The sequence below is a fragment of the Microtus ochrogaster genome, chromosome 1 (assembly GCF_000317375.1).
Source record: "Microtus ochrogaster isolate Prairie Vole_2 chromosome 1, MicOch1.0, whole genome shotgun sequence".
Lineage (NCBI taxonomy): Eukaryota > Metazoa > Chordata > Mammalia > Rodentia > Cricetidae > Microtus > Microtus ochrogaster.
In genome coordinates this window covers 5,273,154-5,298,407 of record NC_022009.1, presented here as the reverse complement: position 1 = coordinate 5,298,407, position 25,254 = coordinate 5,273,154, and the positions used below count along the sequence as shown (strand labels likewise).

Sequence of the window (25,254 nt, the reverse complement as noted above, 5' to 3'; positions counted from 1 at the left end):
TATTTCCCACAATAATCATGTCTTCCACTAAAACCTAACAAGAGTATACTCCAGCCTAGTCAGCTACGATCCAGCGAAACCATTCCAATGCCACACTAAGTATGCTCAGTACAATAAAAATTAAATTCACTTTAGGAATTTTATACTGCCAATATACATTGAAAGATGCTTTGACTGTCTTTCATAAGAATAATTTTATAGAAATAGTAGTAATATCTTGCCAAGAATCCATGTTGCTTCAAAATATGATAATTTGGAATCCTACAAAATTTAAATTTCTAAAAGACAAATGTGGGGGAATATAATGATTATCTGAATGTGACATTAGTCAGCTGTTCTATTAAATTCTCACCAGAGAGAAAATAGACTATAAATCTTAGCCCCATTTTTTAAACTTCTAATTTTATATCTTCGGTTTGTCTTTTTCCTACTAGTTCTCCATGCTTTGTTGTTGTCACGTGCTCATATGAGTAAAATGAAATAATTTAAAACTGAATTTAATATTTCTACCTCATTGCTATTATTTTGATTGGCAATTTTCTATATGACTGATAATAACTGTTAGAAGAGAGTTGTGTTTATACGTGGTGGCCACACTTGCATCAACTTGCTTGTTCTGTTTAAAGCAAAGACTGATGGCCCAGTTAAGGGCTAAAAAGACAAAACATTGAACAGAGTTTTCTTTTATTGACCATGTGTCTTCAAATGTAACATTTTTCTTATTGTGAGAATGTATATAGTCTTTATTTTAGAATGTACAATGAAAGTTGTACAATTATTTTAAGTGACAGCATCTTCCCCTTATTTCTGTGGTTCCTATATTTTATGTCACCTGCATTGTCAAATTCCTTCAACCAACACAAATTGTTTCCTGATGGAGGAAGGTCATTGGTTAATTAAATAAAGAAGCTGCTTGCCCTGATAGGTTAAAACATAGGTGGGAGGAGTAAACAGAACAGAACTCTGGGAGGAAGAGGAAGTGAGCTCAGAGACTCGACAGCTCTCCTTTCGGGGGCAGACGCCTCAGAGAGACATGATGCTCCACTCTTGCGGGCAGAGGCGAGAGCTCTGCTCTCTGAGGCACACACGATGAAGCTCCGACCCAGGATGGACATAGGCTAGAATCTCTCTGGTAATCCACCTTGTGGGCTACAGCAGATTATTAGAGATGGGCTAGTCCACGTGCGAGAGTTAGCCTAGAAGAGGCTAGATAGAAATGGGCCAAGCAGTGATTAAATGAATACAGTTTGTGTGTTGTTATTTCGGGGCATAAGCTAGCCATGCAGGCAGCCGGGGTGCTGGGGATGCAGCCCCGCCACTCATATTACTACAGTTTCCTTATGATGTTCTGTGACTGAATATGTCTTACAAGTTTATACTAACCTTGAAAAATTTTCTTTTTCCCATTTCAAGTTCCACCCAATCTGACTGTTCCACAGGAAAAATCACCTTTGGTCACCAGAGAAGGAGACACAATAGAACTTCAGTGTCAAGTAACTGGGAAACCTAAACCAATCATCCTTTGGTCTAGAGCCGATAAAGAAGTTGCAATGCCTGATGGGACAATGCAAATGGAGAGTTACGATGGGACACTGAGGATTGTGAATGTGTCAAGGGAAATGTCAGGGATGTACAAGTGTCAAACCAGCCAGTACAACGGATTCAACGTGAAGCCAAGAGAAGCCTTGGTCCAGCTCATCGTGCAGTGTGAGTAAATTCCCTTCCCTTTGGTTTCTCTGGGGGAGCAAAGGAGGAGATGACAGCACCTTAGTTTGAATAAAAGAGGTGATTCTTGGCATTGGATAAGTATAAAATGAAAAAATATCAATTACTGTCCAACTTATATGACAATTGCCATTTATCTGGGTATTACTAGCTTTTAGAAAACAGGTCTCTTATATATACATGATCATAATGATGTTTAAGATTAGAGAATCAACAAGTATAATGACTAAAAACCATCTGAGTACAAATAAAGCAAGATGGAGATGAAAGGAACTGTTAATCAGGTTACTAAGCTCTTTAATTTTCATATTTCTTTTTTTCAATAATTGCATCTATCTATTTAAAGAATCCCTTTGCCTAAATGTGAATGACTGATCTTTGAAATGGTGCGTTTGCATGTATGAAATTGTTACAGTAGGTTTCACAATTATCTAGTAGTAGAGTTAGTGAGGATCTTAGGTGCTGAATTCTGCTAAATTACCTAACATATAAGTGTTTATTTATGAGCTAAATAAGATAATTCTTGAACTGTTTCTATTGAAATTGTGGCTGTGTTTCTTACAAGAACTGCAGACACGCCGGGCGGTGGTGGCGCACGCCTTTAATCCCAGCACTCGGGAGGCAGAGGCAGGCGGATCTCTGTGAGTTCGAGACCAGCCTGGTGTACAAGAGCTAGTTCCAGGACAGGCTCCAAAACCACAGAGAAACCCTGTCTCAAAAAAAAAAAAAAAAAAAAAAAAAAAAAAGAACTGCAGACACTATGGAGTTAATATTTGCTCTTAAAATAATTAAATCAATAAATTTAAGAATGAATAAAAACTGAGCAATATCACTGGCACTGCTTACCTTGAGAAAATGCCTAAAATCAGCACAAGATTGTAAAATTTGATCTTATAATAGCAGATAATGGGAACGATTGTACTGTTGTTTCTATGGTGACAGGACTGTAATTCAAAAAGATACCATAGACATGAGGAGAATTCAGCTCTGTTGGTATAAGTAGAAGGGTATAAGGTGCAGTGATAGCAGAGTACTGGCTGTGAGGACATCACCCAGAGACCTGTGTCCATGCCCTGTCAATTCTGAAAGCCAAACACCAGCAGCCTTTCCAGGTCCAGCCAGGGATGCACTGTGTTTCAGGAGTTTCTTTACACAGATTTAGACTTTCTCTGAAGAATATGATTATGTGTTTGAGAATTTGCCAAGTACAAGCAACTGGCAACTTTCTAAATACTCCTGAGAGAATCAGTTCATGTTCAGGCAGCATCATCCCTGTCTGTGGACATATACTCCATGCCTACATAAGAATTTCTCCGACAAAACTAAAATAGCAAACATTTTAATTTTTTCATTATAAACGTATAGTTTTGCCTAATTTTGATAACCGTGATACATGTAATATTATTGATATAAAATATAAAATACTATTCTACCGTACAAACATACACATGCACATGTACATACATGTTCTGTTCATTGCATCCTTTACAGGATATTCCATTATTATATATCACAAGCTAAATTTTATTTATCTATATGTATGTGTGGGTGGTATATAGACATGTGGGCATATGTATACACAACTAGCCAGACACATGTGTGAGCATGCACATGTAAACCTGAGATTGACTTTGGGTATTCTTCAGTTACTCTCCAGTTAAATTTTAGACAGAATCTCATTGAACATGAAGGTCACCTAGTACATAGAATGGCTGCCTATGGGTCAGCCTGTCTCTGACAACCTGGTGCTGGGGTCACAGATGAACAGCTGACATTTATATGGGCGCTGAGGATTCAATCTCAATACCTCAGACTTGTGCCACAGCGCACACTTCACTCACAGAGCCACCTCCTTAGCCCACAAACTCTTGACACGTGTGTATTCCAAGCATGCTGTATTTATGCTATGGCTAATTACTAAAGCTGCTAAATATATGCGAATGCCAGTTGACAAGTATATAAATATATGTTTAAATTTGAAAACAAATATAAATATAGATACATACATGCTTCCTACTTCTGGTGAAATTGAGGTGTCAGGAGTATCTGAGGACATGATGACTAGTGTTTTGCTAAATGGATCATGCTGGCATTGAACTCAAGGAGATCTACTGCCTCGCGAGTTTTAAGACAGAAATTTAATAATGTTTTCAGTACTTTCTATCTTGTCATACCAAGTAATGACTGAAAAATGATGTTTTCATTCAGACTTTTTTTAGTCATCTTTGTTCCTCTCCCCGTCCCTCTCTTGCTGGTCTCTTTCCTCCCCTCAATACGTTCTTTCTGCATTTATGCCGATGTACTTGTAAGTTTTTTGTTCTTCCTCCACTGCTCCCTTAAGATTTCTTTTCTTCTCACCATCTTCTTCTAATTCATGACCTACAAACACACAAGTCTGAGATATGCATATGAGAGAAAATTTACATTATTTGGTTATTTTTTTTGTTTTGTTTTGAGTCTGGATTATTTTGCTTAACATAATGATTTTCGTAAAATATTTCCTCTAGTTGTTGTAATTTTATTTTTGCAATAAAATGTCACACATATTTTACTCATTCATTAATGATAGTCTAGGCTAATTCTATTTCTTAAATAATAGTCTTTCAATAAAGTGTAAGTGTAAAGTTTGTTCTTTCTTTTCTTTATGTGTTACATTGAAATTGAGACCTTTGGGCATACTTTCAGGAAGCAGCATAAGTGGGTCCTTTGGTAGTTTTATTTTCAGGTTGAGAAATCTGCATATTAATTTCCATGATAGCTGCATTTGATTATGTTTCCTCACTCTTCTTTAGCATTTGTTATCATTTCTTTGTTTGCTTTGTTTTGTTTTTGATTTTTTAAGCGTTTGTGGTTTTTTTGGTTGTTTTTGTTTTTCCCAAGACTAAGTCTTGTATTGTAGCCTGGCTATCCTGGGACTTGCTTATGTAGACCAGGTTGGCCTCAAGCTCACAGTGGTCCTCCTACCTCTGACTCTTGATTGCTGGTATTAAATGTGTACACCACTATGTCCAGCCTCATTTTTATTTTTATTGATAACCTTTCTGACCAAGTAAAATGGGATCATAGAATAGTTTTAAATTACATTTTTCTGAAAGCTAGTGATGTTGAACAGTTTATAAATGCTCACTGGCCATTTTATTTTGTCTTCTGAGAGCCTCAATTGAAAAACCCATGTATTGGTGGGAAGATTTGAATTTTAAGTGTTTGGGTCTTTCACTTTTTTATGTGCTGTAGTTAGCACCCCTATGCAAACATTGGCTTCCTTCCATTCTGTAGAGTGTCTCTTCATTGCTGATTGTTTACTAGGGAGAAACTTATACATTTCACATAATATTTGTCAGTTATAGGGATTATTTCCTTTGCTATTGTAGTACTTTATAAAAAAATATCTTACTAAGCCAATATCTTGAAATTATTCTCCTATATTTTCCCATAGTAGTTTTAGTGTTTCAGGTTTTAAATTAAGATCCTTGATGCATTTTGAACAGACTTTTGTGCAGTGCGAGAGACACAAACCTTGTTTAATTTTTCATGTTGATATGCTGTGTTCTCATTATCCTACCACCTCTGATTGAAGAAGATGTCCTTTTTCCATTGTAACTTTTTGACATTTTCATCAAAATTTAACAAGTGGTAGTTGAGTGGTTTTATTTTGGAGCTCTTTTCTATTTTATTGCCTACGTTTTCTTTGGTTCTACTGTCTTTGTCACTAAGATTGTGTAGTGTACTTTGAGATCAAGTATTGAAATTCATCCATCATTGCTTTTTTGTTTAGGTTCCACTCCTTTGGTTATTTATATGATATTATATTTCCATGCGAATCTTAGGATTATGTTCTCTAATTTTGTGAAGAAGGTCACTGCCACTTTGATTAGAATTGTTTTGAAATTGTGGATAACTTTCACTAAATGGCTGTCCCTACAATATTCAATCTGCCAACCCGTCAACACTGCAGATCCTTAAATATTCTAGTGCTCTTCTCTGCTTCCTTCTCCACATCTTAGTGTTTTCATAGAGGGGCCTTTCATTTCCTTACTTGGAGATGTGTGAGCTTGTGACATAATCAGGATTTTTTTTATCATTCTTCGTGGTGAATATATATTAGTTATGCTTAGTATGTTCTCTTATTTGTTTTTTTTTTTTTGTTTTTACTCACTCTATGTCATTATATGTGTTTCCCTGGTGAGTTGCCTTTTATTTTTCATGAATATTCCCTGCTTCCATTTAGGATAAAGTCCTACTGTAGTAGCAAGTATCTTTGGTGTTAACTTGCACTAGAAACATGTGTATTTTCTTTGTCTCCCCAGTAAGATTCAGAGATAACACAAAAAGAGTTCAAATTTGAAAAATTGTTTATATTCCTTAGAGTTAAGGGAATTAATAATTAAGTGGCAAAATGAAGATGGAATTGGAAAAAGAGAACTGGAAGTAATTCATGAACAGGAGGGGATGTATGTACTGTAGGGGCATAAAAATAGTACTTGTAACTATTATAGTATAAAAAAAGAATGAGAAGAAAAGGCCAAAATGATGAGTTATGAGCTGAAACAAAACTACAACTAAACTAAACAATTGAAGTACAACAATATAAATGAAACTAAAAATAAGGAATAATAAAATGAAAGATAATATAACCTCAGTCACTTCCTTCTTGAGATGACTGAGTTGCTTCCTTCGTGTCTTCACCTGCAAGGAAGACTTTGAAATTCTGTAATGGGAGGAAGTTTTCAGCATGCTTTCCAGAGCCCTCTTTTAGAGACCTTGTCTCAAGTCTCAGATCCTATTTTCAATACCCTACTAACTAGTTAAGACTTCTCATGATGAAGGCTCTGAAGGGGTGTGAAAGGACCACTACATGTGTTTACTGTGTAGTTAGACTGTCTTTTCCCAGACCCTCATGTGAAGCTGATCAGCGTACTGATACCATCCCCTGTTGTTACTTGCCCAGATACTGTCAGGGTTCTTTCTCTGTCGACTCAGACTTGGGTGTGTGGTGGTTTGAAAGAAAATGCCCCCCTCCAAAGGATTGGCACTATTAGGAGGTGTGGCCTTGGTGGAGTAGGTATGGTATCATTGGAGGGAATATGTCACAGTGGAGGCAGGTTTTGAGCCCTCGTATATGGTCAAGCCATGCCCAGTGAGTCAGCTCACTTGCTGTTGCCTGCTGATCAAGATGTAGAGTCCTCAGCTCCTTCTCCAGCACCATGTTTGCTTGTATGCTACCATGTCTCACCATGATGATAATGGACTAGACCTCTGAAATTAAGCCATTCCAATGAAATACTTTTCATTATAAGAATTGCTGTGGTCATAGTGTCTCTTCACAGCATGTACAGTGTCTATTAGAAACCCCAACTAAGATAGCATGTATAGAAACTTTCAGCTTCCAACTCCACAGCCTGTGACACACCAACTGTCCCTTTTCTAGTGAGGTTTCCACAGCCACTGCTTCTTTCTATCTCTGCAGCTCAGTCAGTTTCTTTGCAATTAGTCATTGCTTTCCTGTTCAGTGGATTTTAAGTGAAGGGACAGTATCTGAAAATCTAAACAGAGCAATAGAAAAACTTGAAGAGCCGTATCTTTTCACAGTCTGTGTACTGTATACTTTCTACGAATAATCCCTGTCATTTATTCTCAGTCTCCTGAACAATGCAATCTGGTATTATTTCTTTGTCTCTACCTTGGCTTCTGTTCACACAAATTCTTCAAATCCTTCAAGTATGTCTAAGTCCTTTTCCATCAGAGGGAATCTGGAGCCTTGAACACTGAGTTTAAAAAAAAAAGAAAGAAAGAAATAGTCAACCACAAAGCATTCCTCCCTTGCGTTGTTTGATCAAGGTATTTTATCATAATGGATGATGAGTAGCTGTGACAGTTGCCTGCCACAGAACTCTGCTGGATTTCTGTCTATAGAGCTAATGTGATCAGCACATAGATAATATGTGAACTGAACAGTTTTTACAATTAACTCACTTATTTCAATAAAGTTAATTGTTTCTTGTGATTTTTAGTTTCCACTCATAACATAAATTACCTTTATGAATATTAAAAGACTGCATTAGAAGCCTGAATGACAAGTTCTAACTTGGTTTTAAAATGTATAGGCAAGGATGGTCTGAACTGAACCCACTCTTCACTGGGTGCTGCTCCAGTATTCCCTTCTGAGGGAGCACCCATGTAGAATCATTTTTTTTTTAACTCACAGGGTCTTGATTTTACAAACCTACATTATAAAATAGATGTGTCTCCTGGTGAGTGTCTTCACTTTTCTAGTCATTAATCTTCTTGCTTCCAAACAAGGGAAATATTTGCATTTTTCATTAGTTTTTACAGTCTCAAACTAGCTTAGATTGGGTTTCTATTGCTGTGAAGAGAAACCATGGCCATAATAAGTCTTATCAAGGAGAGCATTTAATTGAGACTGGCTTAGAGTTCATCATGGTGGGAAGCATGGCATTGTGTAGGCAGACATAGTGCTGGAGAAAGAGCTGAGAGTTCCACGTCTTTATCCACAGTCAACAGAAGGAGAGCATGTACAAAGCTAGGCAAAATCTGTATATAGGAGACCTCAAATCTCTCCCCCACAGTGACACACTTCCTTACATTCTAAAGAACAGTGTAGAGATGACAAGCTTTTTTTGATCATACATCCTCAGTTTTCTCTTCCCACTTTACAGTGCACTCTGCCTGAAAGTGGGTTGAAAAAAGCTCCTGGTTTCCTAAAAAGATATTAATATATTTAGTGCACATTTTTCCTGTTTTTAATGTTAAAGGTTGTTAACGAGAACTCTACATTTTTATACAGCATTCCTTTGTTTGGATCAAATGGTTGTATTAGCTCTTTCGTTGTTTTCAGTAGTTATTGGAAGCATTAATCAACTGAACCCTGAGGCAATGTTAACATTTTGAAAACATTAATATTTACGTTTTCTCCCAGCCTGCCCATAGCCTCCTCCTTGACCCTAAGACCTTTTGTTTACAAAATGGAAACAATTGAGCTTATAGGATACCATTCAATGTAAACTCTATTAATAATTTATGGAAATATTATCTCGGGTCAACATATCCTATAGATTAATATACATATTATACTTAGCCCATTTATGAATTTTCCTTACTCCTAAGTATTTGAAAAATTTAAGTTGTTATGTGTGCAAATTGCATTTTCTGGAAACTTTTCAAGTTAATTTACTATAGCTAAACTGGCTTCTGATTCTCCTGTTTTGAGATTCTTCATCCTTCTGGAGAATAGAACAATTGACAACCACCTAATGGATAATGAATACCTTAGAGGCTATCCATGAAAACAATAAGGGGCTCTCCCTCTCTACAGACATCCTCAAAACAGAACAGCAAGCCTGTGCTTTAGACTAAGCTTCACCTGGAAAAAGATGAGATCATCTAGCCTATGGCTCCTGGGAAGAAAATCAGCACAGTTTCCCTTTCTGCTTCAGCCTCTGTTGCTGTCTGAATGGAGATTCCGGCAGAGATTGCTTAGGGAAAGTCTATCTATTAGAAGTGCTTTATTAAAGCATGTTTACAAAATTGGAACAGGAAAAAGCTGGGTTTAGCAGAATGATTAAATGTAAAGCTTAACCCAGCCAAGATTTGTGTTTCATCAGCCCAGTCATCTAAGTACTTCTGTTTAACACGATTGTGTAGAAATTCAAGCAGTGATCACAGCATCACATATCTGCAAAACTTCTTACCTGAGCCATTCAGGTATGGCACGAAACTGAGTGCTTGTGAACTGCAACATTTATGATCTCTTTTTCTGGGGAAATGTCCCAGCTTTCTCCCTTTTTCATTTCATGAAAATGAACTCTCAAATAAATGAGCACAAACATATGATTATCAAAATTCTTTTTTTTTGTATTCATTCATAATATATCAAAGATCTTTCTTTCAAAACGTAGAATTTAGGCATTACTAAGTACTTTTAGAGTCCTTGTAAAATATAAATATAGTAACAATAAACCATTAAAATATATCACAGTAGAGAACAATAACATGTCCCATGAACAAACCTTTATGACTGGTCCCAGCACTGTAAAAATAAAAAAGCAAAAGAGCAACAACAACAGCAATGTGTGTGTGTGTGTGTGTGTGTGTGTGTGTCTCAGTGAGTGAACAGTAAATCAATCAAAAGAGGAACACTTAAAGAACTACCCTGTTATGAGAGAAAGCTGGGAAATTATAATACTGTGGCAGGTGATACTCTTACAGAGAACTCCATCTCCCAAGGAATCTGGCTACATAGAATTTTAGCCTCTATTTTCTTAAGATCTTAATCTTCATTGACAGTCCGTTGTTTAATGCAAATTTGGTTATCGTACTTTGTGTGCATGAGTATTTTGATTCCATGTATGTCTGTGCACGACATGTGTGCCTTGTGCTTATAGGCTCAGAAGAGGGTGCTGAATCTCTTCTAACTCAACCACATATGAGCAATTATGTGGGTGCTGGCAACTGATCCTGGGTCCTTTACGAGAACAAAGCCATATGCCCACATATGCCCAACCCACATTGTAATATCTAATACCAACTGTAGATATCTTGTCTTATATATATATTGGATTGTATTTTATTGTACTCATTGGTTTTCAAATTGTGGTTAACATACCCAAATCATTTTTAGCTATAACTACTTTGACCAGCATAAGATTATTTGAACTGAATTTAACCTCAGAGTACCTCACAAGAATCTAGAATAGAACATACAGTTTACCACCAGGCCTTATAATTCCCCATCTCCCAGAAAACCCTTAAAAATATAGGGAATCAAGCATGGTGGCATATGCCTTTAATTTTAGTAATTAGGATAAATGACCAATTAAGTCTCTATGAGTTCAAGATGTGCCTTGTCTACTTAGAGAGTTTCAGGCCAACCAGAACTTCATAGTGATACCCTGTTTCAAAACAAACAAACAAACAACACACACCCACAAAGAACTTTTGGTTGTTTGGGGTTGTTTGTTTGTTTGTTTGCTGCCTCCTTAGCTCTGGGATTCAAGGCATGCACCACCACTCATGAGGAAAGGAATATTTTTCATCATGATTTGAGAAAGAATTCTTCAGTCTTGTGAGTGGGGGTCAGGGATACTGCAAAAGTGGCAGATTTTTGTAGTACTTCCCTTAACGCACTTTTCCTGCCAGCTTGTTATTAGTTGTTGGAAGAAATGATCCTAGTTTGCTAATTGTAGGGTTTTGAGGCATCCCTAATTTCCCATCTTTACATTTTGAGACTGCAACCCTTTCTATGTCATGACTACAAAACATATCTTCACGTATGGTCACATATTCCTGAACTGAACACAAGAACCCTAGAGCAAGAGACACTGCACTGGTGATGACTCCTGTATGAGGAGACAGAACTTCAGAGGGGATGGAATCTGGTGGAGCCCACATGCTCAGACCTGCGGCATAGACACCATTTCCGGAGGCCTTGAAGAGGCCTACCAGTTACGAGAGTTTCTCCCCTGAGTTTACAGCTTTGTGACACCCTCTAGCAGTAGCGTCCTCACTGAGAAGCAGTTTTCGACAGGAGTCATGGCTGCCATTCCACCCTTCTCATGTCATTAGGACATCAGTGCTGGGATCCTGCAGAAGGGAGCTCCAATGTGGAGGACCAGATCAGAGCTTTTGTCTCACTTCATCCTTTTCATTTGCTTTGCAGTCTCATCTGTCAAGGAATCACAGCAGGTCTTTTAGTGTATCAAATTGTTTTTGTTTGTTTGATTTTCTTGTTTTAATTTAATTTAAATGGGAATTTGGTCCCATTTTTATTTTCTACACAAACAAGTATTATTCTACCAAAGTTATTTGTAACACAATTTTAGAATAGAAATTGTCTATAAAGTTCTGTCTGTATTCTTTCTTGTAGGTCTGTTGGCTATATATTTGAATCTGAAAATCTTTATCTTACCCTGTCTCATCAACCCATTCTCATTCTTAAAAAATCCCTTATTTTAATGGTGTACAAGTCCTCCTTTGAACCTTTCAACATTGTAGTAAACAAAGGCAAAAGTTCTTCAAATTGAAACTTCTGAGTTTAAACAGGAAATGCATTGTGAAATTTAAAGAAATGCCTCCTTAATTAAAAACTTGATACTTGCTTTAAATGTGAAAATTACTTTCTCTTTGATTCAAAAATATTTGCAACTTTTTTTGAAAATGAGTAAGTCTATTATTATTATTAATCTTAGGGATTGAAGCACAAATTGGTTTTCTTGAAAGCAATCTAAAATGTTAGAGCAGTTTATAATTATTTTTATTACATTATGTGTGTGCTAAGGACAACTTGGAAAAGTCTCTGTTCTCCTGTAGTGGAGAGCATTGAACACAGCTTGGTTTGCTGAGCCACCGCTTTGACCCCTGAGTAGAATGTTTGGAATGAGGAGATAATGATACAAAATCACTAAAGAAGTGGAGAATTGGACCGTGTGTAAGAAAAATGTGAGGTTTCTCCTCATTTATTTGCATGACATAGCGGAAGCAATCGTTCGGTCTCCTTTTGTGCCGTTTCCGCTTCCTTGTGTCCATTCTTAGCATTTCCCTGCATTCCTAATGTCTGAGCATAGGAGCTCATCTAGATTCCAGAACTTCCTAGTGTGTAGCAAGAAGTTGCTGATGTGGAGCACTACAACTCAGGTAAAAGACAGGAATTATTTCACTAGGCAATATTTTTACATCAGGTGCTCACATGAAACCCCAACATGCAAATGTGTCAACCAATCATCCACATATGTACGTAGATGAAGATGCATATGGTATAATACCACAACCATGACTGCATATTCCACATTTCTATACCTTTTAATATCCACGTCTCCCTGCATGTCTCAGTGTTAGCTCCGTACAAAGGACATGTTTGAATCAACACTTATTCTTGCTAAGTCAGTCTTTCATCCATGTTTTTTATGACAGCAAAATATATAGGGATTCTATTTTAATCCTATAGTTGTGCTTGGGTTGCTATTTTTTCCTCCTCTCTAAATCACATTTTCTTCCTACTGTTTCCTGATCCACACTCTCTTAGTTGGCGATGTAAAGGCTTATCGGCACTGTGCAGATCCTCCCCAAAATGTGTGTGTGAGACATTCAGCTGGCTTCTGCAAAATGTCAAGATAGTTTCCTGATGAACCTAAGATCTGATATAACTAAAATAAAACTTACAGTAGTTCTCCTGAGTTATTTTTTCTCTTCTAGGAACTCATATTCCACCTACCAGCACCCCTCCCATCGATTCCCAGGTTCACACTCATCATCTCTTTTCCTAACCCCCAAATATGCATGTGAAAATGGGTTATCACTTCTGGAATTAAAGGTTTTTCTTAATGTACAATTTTTTACAGTCCTCATAATTTCTCTAAAATACATTTTTTATGTTTGACATGATGAAAAAAAATCAGCCAACAAACAAATACAAATTAAATATGTTGATGTTTGGAAAGTTTTTTAGTTTAGTATTTAGTATGAAGTCAACACATCCATTATTTTATATCCTCTAAACTCTCTCTGAGTATATTCTGACTTCTTGATTATAATTTTCAGTTTCAACATAAAAATGTATCTTCTGTAAGAAATTCCTACCATTTTCTCCCTCACAGATCTCCTCTTTTCCCTCACAACACCACTCACAAATGTTCACCCCTTTATGAGGAGGAGGACTTTAAATTGCAAACCATAGAACTTCCTTCAACTGTTTTAGGGAACTAGGTTCCTTTGCTTTTCCTCCTAAGACTAATGGCACCTCCCTAGAACCGGCTTGACTTGGATAGACACAGATATGACACAGAGGTAGAAATGCAAGCATTTATTTTTTTCTCTCTGATAATTCTCCATGACTACATATTACCCAGGCCTCCGAACTAACAAGGCCTTCTAGCCTTTGTAGAAACTATCGTTCATGTTGTAACGGAGGTGAGCAGTTCATTCGCTCATCATCCTGTGCAAACTCGGTGCTTCTGTCATCTCACCGTTTGTTATACATAGAACTGAAGTCACGTCCAGGGAGCACATTCTTTATCACCGTCAAGGCGTCACTCAGATGCCATGTCTTCCACGGTGCAGTCTGCAGTCACCTGCAGTTCTGTTAATAAAAGTGTGGTACCACACATGCCGTTTTTTTACATGGACTGAGAAGGACTATAGGAAAATAATGAATACGTGAATGGGGAAATCTGAATATATGGGATAGAATCTAATTTTGCAGAGAACTCTAAATTTTTGCATTGCCCATTTTAGTTATGTAATCTTCCATTGATCTCCATCTCCTTCCCTCCACGTATCAAAATAATCTCCAAATAAACTCAAGTTCAAAAATTGCTACCAAAAACTGATTTACAGTCCACGTATGAATAACAAGGTGTGTGTGTGTGCGTAATAATTTCAGGAATCTCTATGAAATTGCATGCTTAAATTAAGAAAGAGAATTAAGCTTATACATTTTTAGTATAAAAATTAAACTCAGATATGTTACAAAGACAAAAAGAGTAAAATCTACTTGAAAACTAACAGCACAATTATATGCATTTGTCTTTGCTGAATGTGGCTCCTAAAGAAAATGACTGCACAAGTAAAAAAAAAAACAAAAAAAAACATTGGGATGGGTGACAAGGTTTAAATTCTTGGTGATTAATTTTAATTTATAAAAAAAACTTACTATATTCTTCCCCTTTGTTTGTTTCATGATTAATTCTCATTTAGAATAAGAATGGTTAGTGAGTAGAACCCTAAGTCCATAAGCTTATCTAAATTTCATGCACACAGAACTCTCTAATTTTCCAATTAATTGTTTCTAAAGAAGATGAATATGTGATCTTATTAAATATAGTTTGTGAAGTTCATTCTTGATGTAACCAAACATCCACATAAATACAAAGAGAGAAATGTGTTGTAGTTCTTTGGAAATCAGCTTAATTGACTGCATTTTGGCTCCACATCTGTCCCTGTGTAGATATTTTCTGTGCTTATCTGAAGAAAATAAAATTTACCAAGGAAGAAAAAGATCCTGTTGTCTGCAAATTAGTGTGCCTTTCTTCACTGCCATTTCACAACAGATGCTCCATTTTCATTTACATTTCCTTTTTCTTTAGCAAGTACCCTGCTTTGAAAAGTTTGTAACTTTTTTCCCCTAAAAACATCCTGTTTTTTTTTTCTTTTTTAAAGTTCTGCTTCCAGTGTTTTAAATACATAATGCAAATTTGTTTGGATAAGAATATTAGTTGGTTCAGCAAAGACACATTGACATTTCCCTGCTGCTGAAAAGATTTGGCTTAAAGTGACTATTCTAAAAATATCTTGGACAGCTCTCAGAGTCTGGGGAAAACTTTTTTCTTGGGCAGTTGTGTGTGTGTGTGTGTGTGTGTGTGTGTGAGAGAGAGAGAGAGAGAGAGAGAGAGAGAGAGAGAGAGAGAGCACATAAAGGTCAAAGAACAACTTAGGAACTGTTTGTCAGGCCTGCCGTCTACCTTGTTCATATCAACTTTATATTTTTGTTCATTTGCTATTTTGAGTCAGCATGTCTCATGGGCCTGAATCTGGGAGAGTGGCTAGTCTGCTTGCCAGAAAGCCCTGGGGATCTATCTGCCTGTCTCCACCTTCCCAGTGAAGTGGTAATGAGAGGTGCCACCATGCTTAATGCTTTTAGCAGGGGTTCTGGTTTCATACTCACTGCTGCTTATATAGCAAGCACACTGCCAGTGTTCTTTCCCAATTAATAGCCTTTCTTTCAGGAAGTTGCTCCCCTTCCACCCCATTCTTTTCAAAAGCTCCATTTCTTATTTTTTCCTTCCCTTTCCATTTTCCTTCTCACCCTGCTTCACACATTACACACCCACACCATATCCTCCACCTCATGCATGCTTAAATATAGATATGCATTTAGGAGATATGGTTAGAATTCATTGCCCGTTGTTTGAAAATGGAACATACCTCAGAGCTCGTCCCTTGTAAACAATCAGGCTTGATTTCTGAAGAATTCAAGGAGAGGTCATCATCTTTGCATTTTTTCATGCCTATTAAGATGGATATCAGGCCCATAGTCATTCTCTAATTAGATCTTTACCATTTTTTAAAAAATCTGGGTATCAACAACTATAACCCAGGGTTTATTAAGAATCATATTTGAGGGGGCTGGAGATAAGGCTCAGCGGTTAAGAGCTCTGGCTGCTTTTTCAGAGTTCCTGAGTTCAATTTCCAGCAACTGCATTGTGCAACACGACCATCAGTAACAAGATCTGGTGCCCTCTTCTGACATGTAGGCATACAGAACACTGTACGTATAATAAATAAATCTTTTTGGGAGGAGGTGGAAACTTGTTTTTTTCCTTTTCTCAATAAAAAATAAATAAATAAATAAATAAATAAATCTTTTAAAAAATTACACCTGCAAGATCATTTTAAAAATGAATCCTATTTGATCTAACACTGATATACTTACTTACAGTGTTAGTTAAAGACCCATATTGAAAATACCAATGGCATTTTCTTTATGGTGTGTATGTGTGTGTGTGTGTGTGTGTGTGTGTGTTTGTGTGTGTGTGTGTATGTGCCTCACATTGGAATTAAAATTGCCAGTGCTTTGCATTTTCTACATTTTCACTTTTCTACTTTTGTTTTTTTTTTTGTTGTTGTTTTTTTTTTAAAGATTTATTTTTATTTATTATGTATACAACATTCTGCCTCGATGTATGCCCGCACACCAGAGGAGGGCGCCAGATCTCAGTACAGATGGTTGTGAGCCACCATGTGGTTGCTGGGAATTGAACTCAGGACCTCTGGAAGAGCAGTCAGTGCTCTTAACCTCTGAGCCATCTCTCCAGCCCCTCTACTTTTGTTTTTGAGAAGGGAATTGCAAAGTTAGGCTTATGATTTCGATAAAATTCAAAGATGAGCCTGAAATCAAAGCTAATGGAAATAAAATACATGTTGCCTCCCTTGTAACAATAATAACTGTATATATGTTCAGTAGTCATGATTTTCTAGAATATTTCCCCATTTTAGCAAGCAGATATTATTTTGAATTCTATTTTCCATGAAAGGGAATGTTTCAAAATCTTTTACTATTTTAAAGGCAAGAAAAACTGAAATATCAATGAATTAAAACAAATTGAAAATTCTTTCTGATAGTAACTTGCCTCTTATGTTTTCTATGACTATTTTGTATATTTCCTTATTTCCTCAAGATCAGTCAGAAGGACTATCCTTCTTACATTGTAGGAGCTCAGGATACTGACATTGCACTGAATCTTAAGGAGGTTACATAATCTATGTTGTTAAATAATTGATTCTTTCTGTTCTAAGGTAATAACAATATTGTATTTTCACCGAAAGCAGTATATAAATCAGACAACTGCAATAAATTATGTCAATAAATGTTTACTTTTAATTAGTTTGCTCAATAAATATTAATTTCGTCAATAAAAATTTATCAATTTTTCTGCTAGGCTAAGGAAATCCACATGAGAATTAAAGGTGATCTATGCTCTAATTTAATGTTTAAATAGACAAAATTCCACTAAACTAAGATTCACGACAGACAGCTATGTGAGCATCACACAAAGAGTGAAAGCAGAGAGTCTGTAGTGTCCGCTGTGAGCCTTTACGTTCATGTCCGTCCATATTAGCAGGGGGAGTGAGGACATTTACAAACATTCCCTTCATCATCTTACTTTGTTTTCCTCTCTCAACTTAATCTGTGTGCATAATGACTTGGGGAAGTTGCCTACCCTATCACTGCCTAATATTTCTGAGATTGTCTTATGGCTCCCATTTTTCCTCCATATCATTTAAAAGTCTCCAGTGTTTTAAACAACTACTCCACATCATCCGTCAACAACTGCAATTTTCCTCTCCCATAAACTTCGCTGTTGGTCATAGTCTCTTCTCATACTCCTCCGGAGCTGGTTTAATCAGAGGCTAAGAATCTGAACAGATTTTTGAAAATAACCTACCCATTAGAGAGAGGGTAAAGCAAAGGACATGGAGAGAAGGAGCCCCTCTAAGGGTGGACAGTCAGTCAGTAGATAGTTGCCATTCATCTTTGCCTCCATGAATAACTTCTCTCCAGTAGAGTGTCCAGTGCTCACCCAGAAACATCTGTACTTCCTGAGCAAGCCCTGGGAATGGCAGGATGCACAGGTTTGTGTTAAATGCTGTGCAGTGGGGCATTTGTTCTCATGATTACCATCTTCTCTGCAGACTACCCTGCCACACACAGACCAATTGTTAAAGGAGTCATTCTAAATAAGAAGCCAGTTATCACCCTCAGCAAATTACATTTTCACAGAATATAGTAACTTTGGTCTTGAAAAAGATAGGTGTACTTCCTTTCTCCGTACTGGTGAATATTACATTCCTCTGTATGATGTAGTGGTGTGTGGACATGTGCATGTCTTTGTGTATAGTTGTGCACATGTGCAGCAAGGGTGCTAATCAAAATACATAAGGGAGAATGAAGGGATGAAAAGTATAGAGCAATAAATGCCAGAAATATTAAGTCTAAAATCTAAGATAGAGGCAAAAAAGGTAATATCAAAGCAAATATAGATATTTTGTCACAGATACCCCTTTGAACAGGGTAACGCCATACAGGTCCTATTTCATACTATGCATTTGAAGTTTCTAAGAATTCAAAGGAAAATTCAAAAGGAAAATTCAAAGGCAATATTGATTTAAGAAAATGACTTATCCCTTGCCAGAAGAGAGGAGCAGGGCGTATTTGTATTTCTCTTACACTGGAGGACAAAAGAAAACTTCTTTTAATAGCTCTGTTGTTTTGGTTTTTGATTTTTCCTCAACTTTATGTGAAACTCAAAATCAGGAGAATTTTATTTTGTCTTCTTTTCTAATAATGAAAATTGTGTACATTTATGTAGATTCTGCAACTTTAACCTCTAGGTTAGAAAAATCCCAAGATATCCTTCCTTGACTCTCTCTCTGGTTCTATCTTCTGTTTATGTATGTCCTTTATAGCTGGACAGACTATGGGATTGAAAAAGTATTTTATTCAGGAGGATGCCTATATGTTTGTCTTTGGATTCACCTTCTTATTTAGCTTCTCTAGGATCGCGAATTATAAGCTCAATGTCCTTTATTTATGGCTAGAAACCAAATATGAGTGAGTACATCCCATGTTCCTCTTTTTGGGTCTGGCTTACCTCACTCAGGATAGTGTTTTCTATTTCCATCCATTTGTACGCAAACTTCAAGAATTCCTTGTTTTTTACTGCTGAGTAATCCTCTAATATGTATATATTCCATACTTTCTTCATCCATTCTTCCATTGAAGGGCATCTAGGTTGTTTCCAGGTTCTGGGTATTACGAACAATGCTGCTATGAACATAGTTGAGCATATACTTTTGTTGTATGATAGGGCCTCTCTTGGGTATATTCCCAAGAGTGGTATTGCTGGGTCCAGGGGTATGTTGATCCCGAATTTCCTGAAAAAAAAAAGTATTTTATTGATTATTATATGCATTTGTTACTTAATTTATGAGATTCTACAGATTATTCTCAGTAGAAAAATACAAATTAAAATTCAATTTTAATTAAATGAAAAATACTTTATTGTAGTTATTTGTGTGTGGAGGTGTTTTGCATAAGTGGATGTCTGTGATTCTGCTGCCTGTGGAGGCAAGGAGATGATGTCAGATCACCTGGACTGGAGTTACTTGTGGGTTCTGAGAACAGAACATGGTCCTCTGCAGGAGCAGCAAGTGTTTAAAAACTGTTGAGCATGTTGAATGAGTTTCAGGACAGGCTCCAAAGCTACACTGAGAAACTCTGTCTCACAAGAAAAAATAACTTGCCTTGATGGGAAGCAAGGAGTATGAAATTAGGAAAATGCTTTTCTTTGATAATTCTGAAAAATCAGTTCTACAGATTAAAAAATCAAAAACCAAAGAAACAGAATCCTTGAATTAAAGAATTAGAGGTCACCAATTTGAAAGATCGCAGGGGAGGGAGGAACATTGAGAGCTTGAAGGTAGGAAAGGGAAGAGGAAATGATGCAATTATAATATAATCTCAGAAAATAGCAAAATTATTCTATAGAAGCGAATCACAATAGGTGAATAGAAATCAAAGCAGGAGGAAGAGGTGTAGACATGTGACAGCTTCTTTCTTTCCTAAGTGAGAAGCTGCCTTGCAGAGTAAAGGTTGAATTCCCCAATTGATCTCTAGGTTCAACTCAAGTTAAAGTTTTGATGACACATTTTACCCAACATCTTACCAACAATGTATTGCATATTCACCAAATAAAAGCACCAAAGGACCTTCCCTGCTTACTGGGGTCCTTTGCAGTTTGCGGCCCTTCACAAAGAGTTGGTATCCTTTGCTCATCTTACTCCCGACTCTAATGGTTTTAGCTGTGCTTATTTTGTTCCTCTAGCTTCCTGAAGTTCCGCCTTCCTGATGCGTTTATTTTTTTGTCTCATCTTCCTCAAACTCTTCCTCATCTTTGAAGTACATCTTGCACACCATAGTCTTAGATCACTACCTCTTTCCTTCTTTTCCAGCTTAATTTATCTTGGCCTCAGTTTGACTAACTTAGCAGTTCCATGTTTGCATTTTGTCATAAGCAAATCACAAACACTTTAACTTGGGCTCCTATACCTGTCACTGGGTCTTAGCTATGGCTTTTCTCTGTCCCCTCCCCACTGCCTCCATGGTATTCAGTTTTCCTGTCACCAGTTATTGTCAGGCTTCCATCTACTTTTCTTTTGATGACTATTTGTTCTGTAGATTTCTCTTTGTCCTTCACCTGACCATACTACATATTGATCGGGATAATTGATTTGAATCTTTCCCTGAGGTATGTCCTCATGCCTCTAGACTTACATCATCAACAAGAGCATCAATAAAAACAGAAACGGCATTTGTGGAAAACTTTATAACGAACATTACAGCAAACTCTTTGCATGCACCATTTTATGTAATCTTCATGTTTTTCTCAGATACACATCACAGGAACTCAACTGTGTGCATATTGATATTGTGTTCCTTTTTTCTATCCAGAAACTAAGCTTATTTAAAGTTTCTAAAGATGAGGTGGTTATTTATTTATCCTTGAACTTTTGAGTACAAAGAATTCAGTGCCAGATACTACATTGGTATCAGAAAACAATACAGTAAATGATTTAATGATGTGATAAATCAATGGTAAGTGCTCGCCTAAGAATTCGGCTTCGGAGGACATCTGAACTGATTACCATCTGGATTACAGATGTTGATTCAATTGATCATTTTAATGTCAAGTCCAGTCCATTTTATGCAGTTCCTTTTAACACCTGTACTCAGTTAAATAAAGCATCTCGGGGATGCTTAAACCGATCATCATCTTCATATTTGACTTGATGCTTCACTACTCTGTTCTTACCCTTTTTCAAAATTTGCCATTATGTGTTATAAATTCAACATGGTCATGAATCATGGAGTTTAAAAAAATTCAAAATTTTAACATTAACAAAGGCAAATGGCCTAATAGTCTGATAACAGTATGAATCAGAAAGATGTTGTTAAAAATAACATATAAGCTGTGCACATAGGCATCTTATTAATAAAGTTTAAATTGAGAGAAATAAAATAATGGTAAATTTTTATACTTGTTTGCTTTTCCTCCTTTAAATAGTTTGCAAGGAAATCCCATTATTTGAACTACCAAATTATTATAATTATTGCATGAGATTACTATTATTAAACATATATTATTTATATCTTAATTTTTAATATTAAACTACATGTATATCATTTTAGCTTAATGGTATATTTTTAATTTTCCTGGGATCTCTTAACATACATTTTTCTACATTGTCATATAACTTTAAGTAATCTGTTAAAGCATAACTTTTCTATATCACAGACAATTGCAAATATTTATTTTTCAAATTATTGTTTCCTGAGGGCATGACACTGAACAAAGTTTTGCCACTGTGCTAGAATATGAAGTTAATAGACTATACACACGCACCTACTGTAAACTGTGAAAGTTCAGTTTTGAAAAAATGTCTTAATGAAATATTCTATAGGATGGATCTAACTTTTCGATTCAGCGGAATCATACTGCTACACGTGATTCTTCCTTTTCAGCATGTGCAGAGAACACAAAACATTCTTCGCCGTCTTCACTTCCTGATACTGTGATAAAATAGTCCAATAAAAGCAAGATTCCAAAGCTCTTGCGCCCGTTTTATACAATGAAGCATGTAGAACAGGGAATCTAAATGTATGCCTCACAGTTTATCAAAGTTGCCATTACACAAATAGTGTTCATAGTTTCCTACAATTTGATAAAAGAATTCAGAAATCCTATGTCCTATAGGGCAACTTTTCTTCCAGTTTAACCTGATAGATTTTAAACCGTTTTTGCTTAGAGAAGGGTGGATATTGACTAACTTTTAATGATTGGAAGTGGATCACCAGAGAGATGAGCTAATGTATCAAAATTCCACAATGCCTAGAGGGGATAGTAAAGGCATGTAAGCTGATTCTTAAAGCACATGCAAGGTGGTTCAACTGAAACCATTTGGGCTATGCTATAACTACTTCATTTGAATTTTTTATATTATGTTAGTGTTGTGCTATTTATTGCAGAAAAAAATAAGTGTAAGCTTGAACGTATAGTTGCACTATCAACCTGACTTTGTGGAAAACTAATCTATGGGACTGTATGCATTGTTCTATCTAACACTATAGAATTTTGTATAACTAGCTCATTAATATTGCATTGAATTTTATAAACCAAGAATAGTCAGCTAGGTGACAATCACCGATAATAAATTGGCACTGGCTTATTTATGATCTGTGTGGTCAGAAATACTCCTTGCAATTCAATGTTACGTTAAAAATAGACATGAATAGATAATAACCTAGTTTTTGGAATAAAGTTTAATGGTTAGGCAATTAGAATGGGTTCAGGAAAACAAAATTTTAGAAAAATTCTAAATGAGGATCTTAGATATTCTTAAACCCATTACTTATGAGAGAAGGAAGAAGTTATTGAAGGGAGGCTGAGACTTGGTGGAAGGATCTACAGTCATGCTCTGGAGTACTTGATTCCTGTGAATTATCTCCCAGAACATGACTTTGTTTTACCCGAACTCCCAGAGCAGATGCTTGATAGATAATGACATCATATCTTAAGAGATTAAGTGACTTAAGTGAATCATTCACCTGATTGCTGACAGAAGTGGGACCAGAATATTTGGTTCAATGATAGATTTTACTTTATACTGCCAAAGTACATAAAATGTTTAAATATTTAAGTCAATATAAAAATGGCGTTTTATAGTAGATATCTAAAAGGCACTCTGTATCTTCATTGTGTGGAGTCCAAAGGATAGAAGCCCAAAACACAGGAATGGCAGGACTTTGAACAAGGGAGACCAGATCATATTGGCTGGCAAAGAATAACACTCTCAAACCACGTTCAGAGGGGAGTTGGCTCAGGTTAGATGTTCACAGGAACCAACTGCAAGAACAACACTGGCTAGGCTCTGGCATTTTCTCTAGTACCATAGATTAAGAACTTGCTTAGTTCTCACTTGTTTTCCTACTTTACCTTTTGATTTTTCCCATTATGTCCTAATGTTTAAGAGGACATCAGTTGTTTTTATTCCTTTAATACACATGTCTCGAAACATCATTCTCCTGCCTGCATATTATTTCCATAGGATAAAAGTTCTGGGCATATTTATTCATTGTGGAATTTACAAAAGCATGATTATACAGTGGTCATTTGCTGTTTGCAGTTGATACTCAGTAAACAAAAAGATTGAATTGTAGATATAAGCAAGAGTCTCACATAAAACACACTTAGAAATTTCATGCTTTTCAAAATAATTTTTATCCTGTTATAATCTACTCTGTGCTCCATTTATTCCTTTCTATCATTATTGAAAATGAACATAATTGAATGCTTTTAAAATTTCATTTACCCAAAGTTAATACAACTCTAACAAATAACCCACATCATTAAAATGAATGTATTAGCATGATAGGAAAAAAGCTCCAATATATATTAAATTAGTGAATGATGTTATCTTGTCATATAAAGGGAAGCAAGATGAATGATCTGGAAACATTAAAGCATATCAGAACTTTCCCTGTGTATTCACTTCCCTACAGGTCTTGTTGTATGGTGCAAGCTCAAAGAGAAGCAACGTCTTCCCATGTTTTGTGTGGATGGCATGTGTCTGTATATGAGTGTTCAAACATGTGGGCTCATGGTGTGGGTCTATACATGTGGAGGACAAAGTTTGATGTTGGGAGTTTTTCTGGGTCGTTCTCTATCTTATTCATTGAGGCATGATCTCTCTGTTAAACAAAAAACTTTCCCATATAGTTAATCTGGACAACCAGTTTGTTCATTGATACCCTGTCTTTGCCTTATAAGGATTGCAATTATAGATGAACTGTCCTAACCAGAATTCATGTGAGTTGTGGGGATCAGAACTTGGGTCTTAAACTTGCAGAGCTAGAGTTTTAACCCTAGATATTTAGTAGTATTTTTAAATTTTATTTTTGATATTATAATACATTTACATAAGGTTTTCATTCTCTTTCCTTGCTCCAAAGATGCCATATACTTCTCCTCTCTATCTTTGAAATTGTAGCTTCATATTTTCATTGATTATTGTTACAACTGCATATGTATATGCCTAGATACTCTTAAATAAACCTTGAAAGTCCATATAATATTGCTTGTATGTATGTTTTCAGGGCTGATTGTTTGATATTGGATCACCAATTGTCATGCTCTTTCCAGAGGAAAACTATTTCTCCCACTCTTAACATTCCTTAGTTACTGTAGCGCTTTGTATGGGATTAATGACTTGCGTTCTCCCCTGTTTAGATAGTAATCCTTAATGCTCTATAATCTTTCATGCCTTACTTCTCAGGGTAGCCCTGCATCTTCATTAAGTACTCCATGGTTCCCCACTTTAACATATACTATAGCATCTCCTATGTTGATGGAGGCCCACAAAGAGCACTTTGTCACTAATAGATACTTTCCTGCTTCCTCAGTACGAGACTCATCGAACTGTCATGATTCATGCCTCAGTGGGCTCATATGTTCCAGGGTCAGGGCATGTGGATTAGAAATGTTAGGCAGAAAAGAAAAAAAAAACAAACAAAGATGCAAAAGACAAGGACAGAGACACAGAAGTGAGTCGGGAGAACAACCCAGCGAATACTAAATTAGCCTGCATTTATTTTTCATAGCTTTATATACCCCAACCCAAAAGGGGGTAGAAGGCAAACAAAACAAAACAACAACAACAACAAAAAAACAACAAAACTACTTTACCATGATACAAAGAACAAACAGAGTAATTACCAATTCAATACCCAAAACATCAAGTAACTATATCTTAAGTTAAGTATTCTGTTTTTTTTTATTGTTTTTTTTTATTGAGAAAAAAAAATTTCCGCCTCCTCCCAGCCTCCCACTCCTCCCCCCTCCCCCCCTCCTCTCCCCCTCCCTCTCAAGTCTGAAGAGCAGTCAGGGTTCCCTGCCCTGTGGG

General features: G+C 36.4%; 1 protein-coding gene across 4 annotated transcripts in view; it reads left to right on the top strand.

Moving 5' to 3' along the window:
* Mdga2 (MAM domain containing glycosylphosphatidylinositol anchor 2) overlaps positions 1-25,254 on the top strand; it is a 733,616-nt gene that overhangs the window by 583,497 nt on the left and 124,865 nt on the right. For 3 of the 4 annotated variants that reach the window (XR_003376942.1, XR_003376941.1, XM_026779211.1), the window contains exon 8: positions 1,414-1,707. The exons of the other annotated variant lie outside the window; for it this stretch is intronic. Coding sequence is in view for 1 of the 3 variants with exons in the window: in XM_026779211.1 (XP_026635012.1) it covers positions 1,414-1,707 (294 nt within the window). In the remaining 2 variants the exon portion in view is untranslated. The remainder of the gene's footprint in view (positions 1-1,413; positions 1,708-25,254) is intronic. 4 annotated transcript variants of the gene reach the window in all.